The sequence below is a fragment of the Diceros bicornis genome, chromosome 8 (genome assembly GCF_020826845.1).
Source record: "Diceros bicornis minor isolate mBicDic1 chromosome 8, mDicBic1.mat.cur, whole genome shotgun sequence".
Taxonomy (NCBI): Eukaryota; Metazoa; Chordata; class Mammalia; order Perissodactyla; family Rhinocerotidae; genus Diceros; species Diceros bicornis.
Window position 1 is genome coordinate 57,786,235 of NC_080747.1, and position 16,988 is coordinate 57,803,222.

Here is a 16,988-nt window from a genome sequence, read left to right on the forward strand (position 1 = left end):
TATTTAAACTGATATTCCTCAAACTTATTTGACAAATACACTTTTGTGAAGGTTCTGGACTCTGCAGTAGGCAGAAATCACCTCAAATTAATTTAAGCCCCAAATGGAATTTTCTGGCTTGTGTAACTGGTAAGGATTCTTGATGAGTTCACAGAATGGAGAAGCTGCAGGACCTCAGGGCCTGGCACCAGGGACTCGCAATCTCTCGTCTCATCTATTCTTCTTGCCTGCTTTTGTTTGTTTCGTTTTGGGTGCTGACCTCATTCTCTCCTGGTGTGGTCAGTCCGTGACTGGCCCTTTCAACACAGCGGAGAACAACATCAGGCGAAAGGGAGAACGTTGACTTTCACACATTGACATATTGATTTTCCAAAAGCGTTTGGTCCCTGCTTGGGTCATACATCCATTCTTTGGACCAATCACTGTTGTCAGGGGACAAGTTTACTAAGATTGGCCATATCTAGGCCTTTTGTCCACTTAGATGGCCTGAGTGGTGATGGGATGTCCAGGACCTATGACTGTAAGAGAGGAGTTAGGAAAGCTTCTTGGGAAGAGCAGAAATAATAACTACCATTCATTCAACAAATATTTATTGAACCTTTCTCCTCAGGCACTCTTCTAGGCATTAGGAATACAACACTGAACAAAATAGATGGATATTCTTACCTTCGTGGAGCTTGCATTCTAGTGGAGAGGCAGGTAATAAAGAAGATAAGTAAAACATAAAGCATGTTTGACTGTGATAAGTACAAAGAAGAAAAAAATAAAGTGAGAAAGAAGAGTAAGAGGAATCTGTGGGGAGAAAGAGCTTGAAATTTTAACTAATGTGGCTAGGGAAAGACTCAGTGATGAGATGGTGACCTTTAAATAAAGATCTGAAGGAGGTAAGGGAGGGAGCCACGCAGACATTACATTCTTTTTTTTTTTTAAAGATTTCTTTTTTTAAGATTTTATTTATTTATGTTTTTCCCCCCAAAGCCCCAGTAGACAATTGTATGTCATAGCTGCACATCTTTCTATTTGCTGTATGTGGGACGCGGCCTCAGCATGGCTGGAGAAGCGGTGTGTCGGTGCGCGCCCGGGATCCGAACCCAGGCCGCCAGCAGCGGAGCGCGTGCACTTAACCGCTAAGCCGCGGGGCCAGCCCTAGACATTACATTCTGAGGCAACAGCAGGTATAAAGGCCCTGAGGTAAGAGTGTGCCTGGTGTGTTTGAAGGAAGCCATGGTGGCTAGAGTGGTGGGCATACAGGAGACTGGAAGAGAGCAGTAGCAAATAAGATCGGGGAGCTGATAGGGTGCCAGATATTGCGGGGGTTGTGGCTCGTCATAAGGACATTGCCTTCACTCTTAGTGAAATAGGGGCTGGTAGAGGATTTTGAGCAGAGGAGTGACATGATTTCATTCCTAATTTGACTGCTCTGTCTACTTTGTTGAGTAGACTGGGGGCAAGGGCAGAAGCAGATAATCCATACAGGAGGCCAATGCCATTATCCAGGAGAGAGGTGATTGTAATGTGAACCAGGGTGGTGGCAGTGAAGGTGGTGAGAAATGGTCAGATTCTGAATATACTTCGAATGTAGATCCAACAGGATTTGCTGATAGAATGGACATGATGTGAGAGGAAGAGAAGTGTTGAAGATGACAGCAAGGTTTTGGCCTGAGCAGTGGAAGGATGGGGTTACCATTAGCCAGATGAGGAAGACTGCAGGAAGAACTAGTTTGGGGGACTATCAGGGAGGCTCAGTTTTGGATATGTGAAGTTTGAAATGCCTATTAGACATCCAAGTGGAGATATTATAGGTCTGGAGTTCAGGGAAAAGGTCCTGGCTGAAGATACAAATTTGTGAGTCATCAGCATATAGATGGCATTAAAAGGCAGGAGACTTGATGAGATCACCCAGGGAGCGTGTGTAGAGAGAAAAGAGCCATCCGAGGACTGAGTTCTGGAGCACCTCCGGCACCACACAATTTCACTGTAGAATAGCTATTAGTTTCTCTGAGAACACTAGTATTTCACAAACACAGTTTGAGATATGCTGATCTAAAGGGACATGTCTTTACAACTCCTTCTCTTTAGAGCATATAGAATATAGTTTATTTCCTTTTGCCTTAAAAATATACTCCTAATTTTCCATTATGGGTACAGTAATCTCAGTAAATATACCTACTAGCAAGACATTTTGTAGAGGTATATATTCGACTGTGGAATATTCTGCATGTGTTGTGAGTCAGGTAGTTGCTTAGTGACGTATCCAGACATAGTAGGTTTTAGGATGAGCCTTTAAAACCTTTCTAACTTTCCTGGGTATTTGATGGTCTTTTGGTCTAATTTTTAGTGCTATAGATTTCATTCCTTCCATCAATAATATTTATTACAGCTGAATTATTTGCAAAGTAGGGGTTCAGTTCAATGGAGGGTAAACTGTTCTAACCCTCAGAAACTCGGGGAAAAGACTAAACCTTGACAGAAGTGTGATTCAGAAATGAGTGCTTCTAGAGTTCCCAAGGAAGTGGGCTGAGACAGTAGAAATAGAAAGGCTCTAACGGATGTTTAGAAAAGGTAGAAGTGAGGAGAGGACAGTTTTTGGTAATGAGTGTGGGGGTCTAAGTATATAAAACAGGAGGGGATTATGATCAGATTACCTGCCTAACTAGAGCAAAGAGTTACTGGAGAGAATGGGAAGTAAAATCAGATTATTATGGAGCTTTGTGTCCACTGTTGGTAATGAGAACTCTGGAAAGGGTTTGAGGAAGGTTACTCTAGCAGTGATGTTTTGTTGTGTGTTTGGGCCACTTGGCCATACTGCACACTCTCCTCTGTGTTATAGAGAACAATTCATTACTGCAGCTTCCTTCAGTGATAATAACAGTTTTGGCAATTTGATGTTTTTAGACCTTTCCCATGGCTGCTCTTTTCAAATCTGTAGAATGTAAACAGGATTTTTTTTTTAATATTAGCATTTCGTGGAGGATTAATGGTATAAACTTTGGAAAATTCCCTTACAGTTTAGAAGTAGTCATGTTCCTGACATCTAAAAATATGTATCTTGCCTTTGCTTTTTTTTTGGTTTCCACTAAATTATTAACCCTAACTTCATTGTTTTTTGCCTCACAGCTTTCTTCTTATGTGAAGTAACAAATTAAAGAAAAAATCCTATAAAAATGCTGCTGAGGGTGATGGAGCTTTAGGGATCAGTTCCCATGTCACTTATTTTCCCTAATTAAGAACTCTTAAAAAGGAAATTGAAAGTAAAATGTTACTATAACCTTTTTATTGATGGGGAAAATTGGGCCATGCCTGCCACTTCCCATCTCAGCAGTAATCCATGGCAAAAAATACTAAGGTCACTGGTAACTTTTGACTTGAAGGGGGAGACATTTACATTGTATGATAGGTATACATTAGAAGTCTATGCCTTTCATATTGTCCTGCAAAATTCTTATCTCCATCCTTCCACGATTGTTGAAATGTTTTCCCTGAGCTGTCGGAGGCGTTTCCCACTCGCTGAAGGATGCTTGAACAGTCCTATTCTAAGTGGGAGCCAGGGAGAGACCGGAAAGGAAAGACTAACACCTACAAGATAAACTTTCAAAGTGACTGTGTTAAGCAACCTTCACTATCCAAGAAAACCACTTTACACCTTTACCTCTCTCCTCAAACTCCCACATGCCCCCCTCTTCCTCCTCCTCACCATCAGCTCACTTGTATTTCACTGAAAAAATATGAATCTTCAGAAGCCCTCATCTTTACCTCACCAAACCTCCCAAATCACCCCCACCTGTCTCCATATGGTCTGCCTTCCCTAGTTAGGATTGATAAGCTGTCTGTGTTCCTATCTGAAGCTAACACCCCTACCTGTGATGAGGATCTCATCTCTTCTCAGTAGTTCAAGGTTGCCTGAGCTGCTTTTGCAGTTATTTCCTGTGCCTCCTGCAGCAATAATCTGTCTCTACTAGATCATTCTTATTAACATTCCAGAGTGTTATCGTGTTTCTCATATAAAAAAAAAATCCTATCTTATGCCTTCCTCCACCTACCTCCCTATTTCTTGGCTTTTCTTGGCAGCGACATGTCTCATCATAATTATCTCTACTCCCTGTCTCCACTTCTTCACTTCTCATTCTCTACTGGGTGCCCTGGTGTCCACTCTAACAGCTCTTGTCAAGATCACCCAGCACTTCCATCTTGCCAAATTCATTGGTCCATTCTTAGTTCTCATCTTATTTGAACTTTCAGCAGCCTTTGACTCAGGGGATACACTTTCCTTATCGAGCTCTTTCTTCACCTGACTGTTGGTGAAGTCCTGGCATTCCTCCTACCTCACTGGCAGCTCTTTTTCAGTGTCTTCTGCCAATATCTCCTCCCTTTCCAAGGCGGAGTGGCCCAAGGTTTAGAATTTACCTCTCTTTTCTGTCTACACTTACACTCACGGTTGTGTCATCCTGTCTCGGGGTCCTAAATACTATTTACATGATGATATCTCCTAAATTTATGGCTTTCTACTCCAGCTTTCCCCTTGGACTTCTAGTAGGCAAGTCTCATGTAAAACATCCAAAACTAGTCCCCGCCTTATCTGTGCAACTTCATTTGCTGCTGTTTTCTCTCCTTTGTTCCTTCATCTCCCACCACACTCGCCTTCTTCCTATTCCTCTGACTGCCAAGCTCCTTCGTGTCTCAAAGACTTTGCACTTGCTGTTCTCTTTGCCTAGAATGTTCTTTGCTCAGATCTTTGCATAATTTTTCCCCTCACTACAATGTCAAATATAGTTCTTCAGAAGCCTTCCTTGACCACCCTGTCTAATATAGTACACTCTTACCTGTTTTATTTTTCCTTCGTAGTGATTTTCACTACTTTAAATTATATTTTATTTCTCCCGTGCTGGAATATGAGCCCAAGGAGGACATGGTTAGTGAATCCATCCCTGTATCCCTGGGGCTTAGATTAGTGCCTGGCTCACGTTAGACTCTCAACACATGTTTACTGAGTGAGTGAATAAATAAATGAATGGAGTTGTACTATACATTGTTCTATATGTAAACCATGTAATTACACTCTAAATATTTTTGAAACCAAAGTACAGAGAAATGTTTATTATAATAGAATGGTTAAACATAACAGAATAATGGCCGGTTAGGGCCTGTTGTGTGTAGACTCATATAAAGGAATTTCCTTGGGTGTTATATGGAATGTCTCTTCTTGTTCCCATCTCTGGAGATAAGTTGTGTTTTCTTGGCTCTTCCCATGCAGCTGAAGAATAAGTTCATGAAAAAACTGCCACGTGATGCAGAAGCTTCCAATGTGCTTGTTGGGGAGGTTGACTTCTTGGAGACTCCTTTCATTGCCTTTGTCCGGCTGCAGCAGGCTGTCATGCTGGGTGCCCTCACCGAGGTCCCTGTGCCCACAAGGTAAGCTGCTCCCTGACCTGCTGGGGTCTCCACTTCTGCTGTGGTTATAGGGAAATCTCTCCCTCAGGCTACAGAATCAATAGAATGAGGATGCATCCACAGAGCTTTAATCTGAAATATAGTTTAATCTGACTTTCATGCTATCAAATTACTTGGCACTTATATAGTAGTAATGATAAAAACAATTATGATAATTTATTGGGTAATGTACTAGTTTCTTCTTATAGATTAGTCTATTTAATCTTCATAATAATATTTTAAAGACAAACTAGGTATCTGGATTTTACAGGTGAAGAAACTGAGTCTGAGAGTTTAAGTAACTCGTCCAAGATCATACAGATGGTAAAGGGTTCAGAGATCAGAGTTGCTTTCATTTGCTTTATGTATCAGAAAACTGGTAGTGGGTACATACAGATATACATATATATGTATATGTATATGCACACACGCATAAAAAATCATTAAATCTCTACACTTAATTTTGCACACTTGACTGTTATGTGTTATGTCACAAATTTTTATTTTAAAAGGAAACATATTACTGTTATTACAATCATGTCCTCATTACACTGCACAGTATGTTTGAAGTCATCCTGTTTAGCTCCCTCTGAAACAGAGCTCAGTAGAGTTAGGAAGCTTAGCTTATGGAGTGCAACAGGTGAATAGAAGTTAATGCTTCACTTAAACTTGTGCTGAAGAAGAGTTTAAAGAGAAGCTTGTAATCTTCAAGTTAACATCAGAAAATTATCATATGAATAGGAACTCTTTTGGGGGTTGTGCTTTCTGTGGGTCCCAGGGCAAACACAGGTGACTTTTCTCTTCTTTAGGTTTCCCCAGGTGAGCAGGCAGGGCTGTGGATCCTCCTCAGTGATCTCAGATGGTCTGAGTATGATTACCTGACAATGACCAGGGGTTCAAGGTTGTTTCTGAGCCAAGTTAGAGGAAAATTAGGAGATTTCCTTGTGGCCTCCCAGTTCATAGATTAAAGGCCATTCTTTCTGATCATACAGGTATTTTTTTCCCCATTTTTATATTTCTTAGACACTTAAAATAGGAATAATACTTGGAGCAGTCATTGGACAAATAGCAGAGGAAAAGAGATGATCATAGCTTATTTAGTTAATGGAATTATCATGATTTGTGTTTTCTGTAACTTAGCTTTTTGCTTGAAAACATTTCAGCAGAACCTTGCAGTTCTATCTGAGCAATCACCTGGCGAACAGCTAGCTGACTCAGATCATGGCTGAAGTCCAGCTCGTGTGCCCCTATGGTTTTATTTATGTCTCTTTGGACTAACTTTACTGGGGCTTGAAAGAAAAAAACATGCCAAGACGTGTTAAATTGCTCTTGCTTTCTCTTTTTTATTTAGAAGCTACAACTAAAAAATCTTTTGCAAGCCTTTTTATTTAACAATAATATGAGTTTATTGAGTTGCAAATCATGACCCTTTTTGTGTCCCTCTTATCATCCGCTCCTGTCTGGCTCCTTCTTTTCTTCTGCGCCGGAGGGTGGCTCTTGTATAGAGGTGAAATACAGCATCATTTGAATTAACAAAAGGAGCCCAGCAATTCAAGAGAATGTAATTCAATAAGGTCATAAAACTGTTTCAGGGCAATAATCTGAACAATATATCCTAACATGTTAACATTTTTCCAGGAAATGGTTTTATCCATTTGCTGTCCTCCGAACCAGTGCAAGCTGGAATCACTGAGTAGGGAGTCTCATTAGCTTTTTGTGTATGAGTGATGTGGGGCCATTTACAATGGCTGCATCCTGTGAAATCCAATAAAGGAAATCCCACAAGGAATGTGGAGTCATTGTGAAGGCTGCCTCTGCACTCAGCCATGTGCTGGAACGTGCATGCTACCCTGTTGTACTGCAGGGAGACCAAACAAGTCTGTTTTTGTATACATCTTGTAATGGTCATTTTTCCTTTTAAAGGTGGAGGATAGTTATGCTCTTATTATTATTATCGTTACCATTTATAATAAACAGTGTTACTACCATGCACCTTTTAGGAAGTGTGGCTCTGGCAGCTCCCCTTGTGTAGGTTCACACATTTCTCTATTTACTGTGTTAGTTGGTGGATCTGGTTTAGCTCTCTGGATCTGGTTTAGGGGCCCTTCTTGCCATCCATGTGAAAGCAAACAAACTCTGCCCTTTGATCTTTGGTGACTTGGTAGGATACGCTTATGATTTTCTACCATCTTGCAGACACTTTGCTTGCCGTCATCTTATATGTGTCCATAGAGGCCACCACTCACTCATATTTATGAGCTATGTAGGGAATAAATATTATTATTCCCATTTTATAGTTGAGAGATGGAGGCAAAGGGAAGATGCACCGTCAGTGCTAGAAATAGAACTGCAGATTTCTGCCTCTGAAGCCAGACTTTTAGAGAGAGTGTAAGGAGATATCTAGAATGGATTAGAACAAAATACTTCAGGGTTTTCCCATGAAGAAGAATAAAAGTTCCTGATCAGTTATCTTTGTCTGACCCTGATTTGCACATCTAAGGCAAATAGTTATTCAGTGAACTCTAGCCTTCTAAAAAATTAGATTGTATACCATTTTAGTCTCACTGTCAATTAATATATATCTTATGTTATAAATAATGATTTGCCTAAAAGAAGTAGTTTGTGCTTAATTGTCTAAACCCTAAAAAAAACCTTTTAGAGGGGTTGGGATGGAGGTCCTGCTGGTTCAATTTTGTCTTGTCTAACAATCCAGTTGCTAGTTGCTGTTTTCCATATGTAATGTGGTCAGTTATGGTGGGTTTGTGGTCCTCATGAATCTATTGTGGAAGCTACAGTTTAGCCACATTTTCCAAAGCTGCTAAATATGAATAATGGGTTATTTGATTCACTGTTATTTTGAGAGAAGGGAGTAAAGGATTGGTACATGCTGAGTTTATTCTAGAAATAGCTGTGATATATCAGGAAGGAGGGGGGTGCACATCCTTTCTGAAAAGATTGAGTGGTTTAGGAAGGCTGGCTCTTTTTCTGATATTAGGCTCTGTTTCTGCCTATAATTATTTTGTGAATGTGAGTATAGTCCATTGGTTCCGGACACAGATCATCTGGTACTAATTTTTGTTGTGGAGAATGCTAGAGGCATCCTCCCCAGGCATAATTAGTTATATGAAAAAGCTCACAAGAGTACAAGGGCCTCATGAAGATTCTCGAGACGGCTAGGCACTATTAAAAATTGTAACTATGACTTAAAGCGAATAAAAAGAACTCAGTAACATAAATTATTTTTTTCCCCAAGCTGTCAACATGGGCTGTGCTCTTTCAGCCACACAAATGTGATGTTTACTATTATTTGTTCATAAAGAAAAAAGCTTCTGGTTAAAAATAACATCTGTCCATTGACAAAAAACAGCTTGGGTCATGAAAGGAGTTTTCAGTACATTATAAAAAGCTGAGTTTGGCAAGATGTACTTCTATCATAAAAGTTGTAACAGCTTTTGCTTCTTTGAGGGTTAAAGGGGAGAAAACATGTTTCAGATAGAGGGAACTTCAACTTGATGAGTTGTCTGTGGTGTTAGTTTTCCCAGATTTCTCATGCCCATTTCAGCAATGCAGTCTAAATTAGAGGCTTCTTAAGGGTCTCTGTTCCTACAGATGAAATTTGACCTGAGATGATGTTTCCTGCTACTTATAGATGGCTATATTTCTTCTCTATATCATTTTAAAGAGATAGATTTACTGAATGGTTCCTGACTGGTGCAATGTGAAAATTTTGACTATGTAACATGTTATTTCTATTCGGCACTTGGTGATTTTCCATTAAAGAATATATGTATGGCTTTTTAAATAAAAATTACATTGCCAGGGAAAGAGGAATTGTACCTTTATATTTAGGTTACTGAAATAATATTATTTTCATATACTGGCTTTATTGCTAAGATATATCTTATAGTCACTATTGGTCTGCTACTTCCATTCAGTCTTTGGTACTGTTTAGCAGAGACCAGAGTAAATATTTATAGAAAATATGTGCCCTTGTCTCATAGGATTTAACTTAGAGGCTCCATTACTCTAACAGCTCTTGGAATAGTTACCCATCATCTGCCATAGTTTATATTTGAGGACTATTAATGACTGAGAATATTTTAGTCACTTTCTAACAAGACAGTATTTTGGCTTTGTTGCCAGGTAGTCAATCTGATAATTAACTCATGTGTCAGATCATAAATGTGTATTTCCGTAATGTGTATTTGTAAACTATAATCGTGGTGGAGATGCTAGGGAGGGGTAGGAAGAGGTACAGAGTGGTTCTGGAAAGGTTTTACATATTATATATTATGGCAAAATTGCTATTTAGATACACTGAAATAATAAAAACGGCAGGCAAAGGAAACCCCTTATTTAAGAATGTATTAAGTAAAGGATCCAAATGTTAGGTATTTTCTCTTGCTGCATTGTATCTGTCCCCCTTTGCCTAAAACTATGCCCGTATTGTCCTGCCTGGCAGCTGGCCTTTGGTGGTCAGGCAATAGAATTGGGAAATGTGGCCAGTACTGTAGGTGTTTTTTAATGGGATTTGTAGTTTGCTTAAATATTTTTTGCATGTGTTTCACTCAAATCAGTGATCAGTCCTTTTAGAAAAACACCTTTTACTGTCGTAAAGAAGTACTTGGTAATACTATATGCAGTGGTATATAATTTCGGTCTGGCTTCAAAGGAAAAAAATTTCTAGTGTCGATTGAACTTTGGTATTTGGAGAACTAAAATCCAATTCTAATAATGACTTCCGTCATACGTGGACAGACTTTGGTGCCTGCTGATTGCTTTTGCTATTTCATCTACTGTGATAACACTTGAAAGTGAGGGTGCCGCCCCACTCCAGAACTGGTTTCTAAGCAAATAAGTCCTGAATGGTTTTATGGTTCTTCTGGTATAAAATCTGAGTTAGTCAAACTTTCAGATACCTTGTTACATTCTTAATTGTTTTTTTTTTTTTTTCTTTTCCCTTTGGATTGAATTTTATGATGGAAAAAAAAAGGAATTATTTACTCAAGGGCCTTTTGGAACAGACCCTAACACTTTATGAAGAGTACTTTCTACCAATCCTTTTTAATTTAAAGTGAGGTACATAAATAAATGAGTAAAAAATAAAATTTTACTAAACAAAGTCCTAAGCCATTCCTGGTCCCATAAAATCTTACCTAAGATTTCTTGTCCCCAGCTAAGTATCCATGACATTTTTCCCCTATGGAAAGAGTGACCTATGAAAGTCATTGTCGGATAGCTTTTTTCTATTGAATCACAACTCTATTGTATAGGTTGGGCAGGTAATGTTAGGCAGAGCTGTGTGCTGAAAAGAACAGGAGGTAGGAAGGCCTATTTACGGGGGCTGGTGGTGTAGTTGTTAAATTCGCTTGCTCTGCTTAGGCGGCCCTGGGTTCACCGGTTCAGATCCTGGGTGCGGACCTATGCACTGCTTATGAAGCCATGCTGTGGTGGCGTCCCATATATAAAGTGGAGGAAGATTGGCACAGATGTTAGCTCAGAGACAATCTTCCTCAAGCAGAAAAAGGAGGGTTGGCAACAGATGTTAGCTCAGGGCCAATCTTCCTCACCAAAAAAAAAAAAAAATAAGGCCTATTTACTCTCTCATTTATGAGGCACAGTTTTGGGGCTCATCCATTAACCTCTTTGAGCCTCAACTTCTTCATCATTAAATGGGACTAGGATACCTGTCCTTATTGCAAAGAGTTGTATGGAGTTTAAATGAGGTGATAAATGTGAAATGTTTTGCAAGCTCTAAAAAGCTTGTATTAGGTAAGATGTGAGCATAAGCAAGGCAGGGATTTATCCAGTATTGCCTTTTGTATATTTTTTTATTATTCATTTACTTAGCAGGTTTCCTCCTCCCCCGTTGAGACATGCATGTTTGTCCTGTGATCAGTGAGGGATTCCTTCCAATATGATAAGAGGTGAACCTAAATGGGGATAAGCTCATTATTGCAAGTTTCAGGACCTACTTACTGTGGAGCAATGCGTGTGCATTATCAAGAAAACAAGTTTGGAAAGGAAAATGAGGACACCCACAAGAGAATTTTAACTGTCTGTGAATGATGCTTTATTTTGAATTTCTCTCATATTTCTCTTTCTTTGCTTTGGCTGTCAGCATGAGGCTTACTTGTAGAAGACTTGGTTTTTGCTGACTCCTGGGCACTTCTAAGTAGAAACATTTCTTAAAAGTATGGAGAGGATCATTTGTCACTGCCCGTATTGGGTAAGGGAAAGTCAGATAAATGTGAAGATGTACTAAGTCTTTCTAGTTATTGTACTTAATGGGTTTTCTCCGAAGATTCTGAAAGTCAGTAGAAATGGAGAGAGAAGAAAGTTTAGTAAAGAAAGATTGAGTGACTCATAAAGTGAACCTTTCCTTCACAGTGAAGAAGCTTCTTAGGTGTCCATGCTAAATTCTCCGTTGCTTCCAAATAAACTGAATGATAATGTGTGTTTCATGGTAGTGTGCAAGAGTGTCTTTCATATTACCAAGAAAATTACCTTTGTTTTAAAGATGAATTCCAGAGCTAACCTTTTTATGAACTAGGATAAACATGTCTCAGTTTTATGCATATTGAATTTGATGAATTGTGTGTTATAGCCTTTGCTTCTTTCCTCTTCCATTAGGTTCTTGTTCATTCTCTTAGGTCCTAAGGGGAAAGCCAAGTCCTACCATGAGATTGGCAGAGCCATTGCCACCTTGATGTCTGACGAGGTAGGGAATCGGGAAGATGGTGATCTGTGAATATCCTACTTGGGTTGTTTTCATACTGTGAATTGACTGTCATAATTTATTCAGTTAGAATTATGTAGTTACAAGTGTTCTTTATAACATGAGGTACAGTCATTCATGGCAAATGAGCTGACATCTATGTAGTTTTCAAAAAATAAATTTTATGTTGGAATAAAACATATTTTCTTTTTCTAAATATTTTCAATTCTTAAAACTGACATATGTTAAATATTCTTTAAAAAGTTCAAGTCACTGTACTAACTTAAACTTTATATCTTAAATGTTTAATATATTCATTTTGGGAATTCAAGTGTCCATATACCATATTGTTTCAGAAAGGGTATGTTCTATAAAATAATGCATAATAAAATGGATTATGCATTTCTCAGGTATCAGAAAGTATGTACCTGTTTTTATGGTTTTCTTATCTTGTGGGGAGGAATGATACACATACTAAAATGCACTAGCAACCGTTCCTGCAGAGTAGCTAGTACTTTGGAGTTATGACCTCACTCCCATAACAGCTTGAATGTCGTTGCACACGTTTTAGATATGATGAAACTCCAAACTAGTCTCATAGTAGGAGAAAGACGATTAAAATATAGATTACTGATTTCTGCTTCTGTGTCTTTCTACCTCACTATTTTACCAAATGATTTGTTTTGCTTTATTGCTTGATTTGTGAGCTTCTCCATGTGTTAAGTGAAGAATAGGGCATTTAGTTATGGAAATTCTATTTGGTCATTACTCAGATGCTTACTTTATTCTGGGACTGAGAGCATTGATGCATAGCTGTGCTATTTTTTTTCCCCTTGAGGGAACTAAACATCTCAGTGGGTTCTTTTACTTATTTTTTGTATGTCTATATTTTCTTTCAAAAAAAATCCTTCCTCCTAAGGTGTATCAATTAGAAATGCTTTAGGCTGCAAGTGACAGAAAACCTGATTTATAGTGGCTTAAACAATTTGGGGTTTATTTTGCTCACTTATCAGGAAATTTGGAGATAGATAGGTAGTTGCTGGAGTTGGTTTAACTTAACTGCTTAATGATAAATCAAGAGCCAAGGCTCTTGCTTTGTGGTCTTAAGATGGCTACTGCAGTCAGCTCCAGTCCTCCCATCAGTATTCAAGGCAGGAAGAAGGGCGAGGGGTAATGTTAGTGGTATCTGTCACTTTGAACAGGTGTTCTAAAGCTCTCGCAGCTCTGTCTCATTGGTCAGAACTTTCAGTCCTTATCTATAGGGGTGGCTGGGACAGTGACTCTGGTTTTCCAACCTCTATCATGGGAGGTAGCAAGAGAAAATGAGGTTGAGGCCGGCTGTGTCTGCCACAGATGATACGCTGGCACTTTGTATTGCCCTCCCCTCAGCCCCACAACCCCCAGACTATTACATATTATTTGTTTGATAGCTTTTAAAAATTCTTGTCAAGGAGAAGAGATTCAGTAGCAATCTTTAAGAATAGGCAAGAGTGTTGAACAGGGGCCATCTTCTCTCCTGGAGACTAAAAAATTTGACTTAAGTGAGGTATGAAAGGCTCAGGTTACGTGCAAAGGACTTTCAGATCATCAGCTAGGTTAGAAGAATGGAATGACGGACAAAGGATTATGTGCATTCTGAATCTCCTTCTTTGGATATCTGTATAAAAGACATGAAGCATTTGCTACCTTAGATGGTTTAGCTATTGCTGTGCTAAAAGATAGACAGATGATCACCTACTTAAAGCCCCTTGCTTTATGTGTTGCCAATATAGCTCAGATTTTTCTTTTTTTAAAAGCTAACGTTATTTGTGTGTTTGAGAGCTGCCGTGTTTGGGTCTTAACCTGATCTTAACACTCAGCTTGAACTTTGTCTTCTTGAATTATCAGCAATGGTTTGTCCCAGTAGTTTTTATTTTGGAGAATGACTCTTCTGTGTATTTCTCCAAACCATTTTCATCTGGCTTCCATAGCAACTATATCAGTAATGGTACATACCAGCGGGAGATGAAAGGCAATGTTGTTTTACAGTATTGAAGGAAAAAACATAAAAAAGAAACACAGCTGTTTTCTCAGGCCTCTACCTATATTCTTTGGGTTCATAATCTGAATACTGAAATATTTTGGGACAAGATGGATAATAGGAAATATGAGAGTATGGTTATAGCAAGATTAAAGTGGATCATCGATTGCATTCTTCGGGATCGACATGATGTGAGGCATGTAGAGAGTTCTCTTGTTGGATCAGCACATCTTGTATTATTCTTTAGGTGTTCCATGACATTGCTTATAAAGCAAAAGATAGGCAGGACCTGATTGCTGGCATTGACGAGTTCCTAGATGAAGTCATTGTCCTTCCACCTGGGGAATGGGATCCAGCGATCAGGATAGAGCCTCCTAAGAGTCTTCCATCATCTGACAAAAGGTAAATTATCAGGCAGTTGGAAGTTTTGATCCTTGAGAAAGAGGTTGTGTTTGGAAAAGGAAATGAGCTCAGGCGATTGCCCTAATATTTTCAGGTTCCCATTTAACTTGATGTATTATCTCAAATGAATCACATATGTGCCTTGGTTTGGCATTTCATTGACATTGTAAAATGAATAGTATATGTTGTGATGTTGAAGATCTTACACTGAAGATGTAATCTTCAGTGATTACAAATTAAAGATCTCAGATTATATAATTGTATGTAATATATTAGAATATATTACAATATATCTATCTTCAATATCAATATTTAGAATCAATATATGTTTTCTTTGGGGATGTTTTGGGGACTCCCTGTACATGTGGAAAGATCATTTTACTCAAGATGAGTCCTTGTAGATTTAAAAGGTTAAGAAATTGGATGAGATAGTTGAGGAGAAGCTGTTTTCTGGAAATCTGTTAATTTCCAGGTGAAACAGTTTCCCTCTTATTCATTCAACTTTTCTATTCATCCAGTCATTTGTCTTGCCTCTAAGTATAATATTTTAAGAGTAGTCTGTTAGGATGGCAGCAGGAAATAATGATCTTTCTCCCAAAGGGTTCTCAGTCCATCTCTTCCTTAGCTAGTGCATGACACAGCTAAGAAGCAGATAAATAAAATAAACTAATATTCTCTTGGGCTCTGTTGTCTTGCTTAGAAAGAATATGTACTCAGGTGGAGAGAACGTTCAGATGAATGGGGACACGCCCCATGATGGAGGCCATGGAGGTGGAGGACATGCCGATTGTGAGGAATTGAAGCGAACTGGACGGTAACTGATGGATTTTTTTTTTTGCCGTTCATGATGAGGTTCTCCTTAGAGCAAAATTTCCCTTCATCTTTCTATGAGCATTTTATTCACTGGTTTGTACGTTTGTTCGGCCAACAAATATTTATAGTGTACCTATTAGTCACAGGGACTGGGGATGCAGCAGTGAATTAAACAAAAACCCCTGTCCTTGCAAGTCTTACTTTGTTAGTGGTGGGAGAGAAACAATGAGCAAGTACAGAAATGTGGTGATGGTTTTTTGGGGGAAAATAAAGCTGAAATAGGGAGTTTTGCAATGGGAGAAAGGTATTACAATTTTATATAGGGTAGTCAGAGACGGCCTTACAGAGAATTCCAACATTTGAGGAATTCACAACCCGAAGGAGGTGAGAGACAGACCATGGAGACGAGGGGTGGGGAGAGGGGACAGCAGAGTTCCTGGTGTGAGCTGGATTGGCATTGAGGCTAGTAGGACTGGAGTGGAGTGAGTGAGGGGATATTTGAGAGAAAGTCAGAGAGATTGCAGGATGTGTGTGGCAGGAAGACTGAGTGGTGTGACAGTCTTCCCCATTTGGCTTTCATGATTCCATCTCTTCCATGTTCATTTACTCATAAGTGGGTAACGTTACAGAAATGAGTAACTCAGGTCATGATCTCCCTAGCCTGCAGTTGGGAATTCATGTTTCCCAGATTGCTTTCGCTAAATCTCTTTTCATGATAATTCTTCCTTCTCTGCTGTTAGCATCTTCATTTCACTTTGGGTTAAGTAAAATTTTAAGCAGGATACTTGGTTTATGAAGGTACAGCTTTTTAAAAACACTGCACTTTTTTGAAAACACAAAAGTATGTCATTTTAATATGCACTCAAATCTGAATGAAATTATCTTCTCCTCCTGATCACCCACTTGGGTTTCTCTCCCAAATTAAAAGGACGTTATTTCTCTCGCCTTCCTTCTTAAAGTATAGAGAACATAAAACCTTCTCTCCCCACATTTTCTCTGAATAGTTCTTTACAAACTATTTCCATTAGGAATATCCTTGTTCTTTTCTACAGATACGAGTTCTGGGATTTAACTTTTTTATTTAATCAGACTGTAATTTCATTCTTCCATATTCACCTTTCCTAATCGCATTGAGTGTCTGCAGTATGCCCAGTACCATGCACGGCCTTATGCATACCAAGAAAACTGAAGCGAGACACCCAGACAGATAGACAGACAATGCTCATAAAGTGTGATTGCTCATAGTGGAAATCTGAACTATGAATGGAGGAGGCTTCAAAGGGAGGTTGAGCTCTGAGGGAGGGTATCCTTGGCTGAAGCAGTAGCCTGGGGAAGGCTGAGATGTGAGGTTTGGTTAGGAGGGCGAGGTGACTGATGCATAAGCAAGTCAGCTGACCTGCTGATATTTGTAATAGGGCTCAGCTTGCTATGTTCTTCCACCACGCACCTGCATGGCTTCCTCCCTTAGTTTCTTCAGGTCCTTAACCCAGAGTCACCTGTTCAGGAGGCCCGTTCCGGCTACTCAAATATTCCAACCACTGCTCCTCTAGCACTTCCTAGCCCTCTTCTCCGCTTGAGTTTTTTCTTGATTTTTTAGCACCATGCATT

The 16,988-nt window shown here is 39.2% G+C and overlaps 1 protein-coding gene across 1 annotated transcript in view; it reads left to right on the plus strand.

The window, feature by feature from the left end:
* The window catches only part of SLC4A4 (solute carrier family 4 member 4), a 271,080-nt gene that overhangs the window by 163,290 nt on the left and 90,802 nt on the right, over nucleotides 1-16,988 (plus strand). Inside the window, exons 7-10 of the mRNA XM_058547242.1 lie at nucleotides 5,252-5,409; nucleotides 12,061-12,148; nucleotides 14,413-14,567; nucleotides 15,268-15,381. Of these exons, the coding sequence (XP_058403225.1) occupies nucleotides 5,252-5,409; nucleotides 12,061-12,148; nucleotides 14,413-14,567; nucleotides 15,268-15,381 (515 nt within the window). The remainder of the gene's footprint in view (nucleotides 1-5,251; nucleotides 5,410-12,060; nucleotides 12,149-14,412; nucleotides 14,568-15,267; nucleotides 15,382-16,988) is intronic.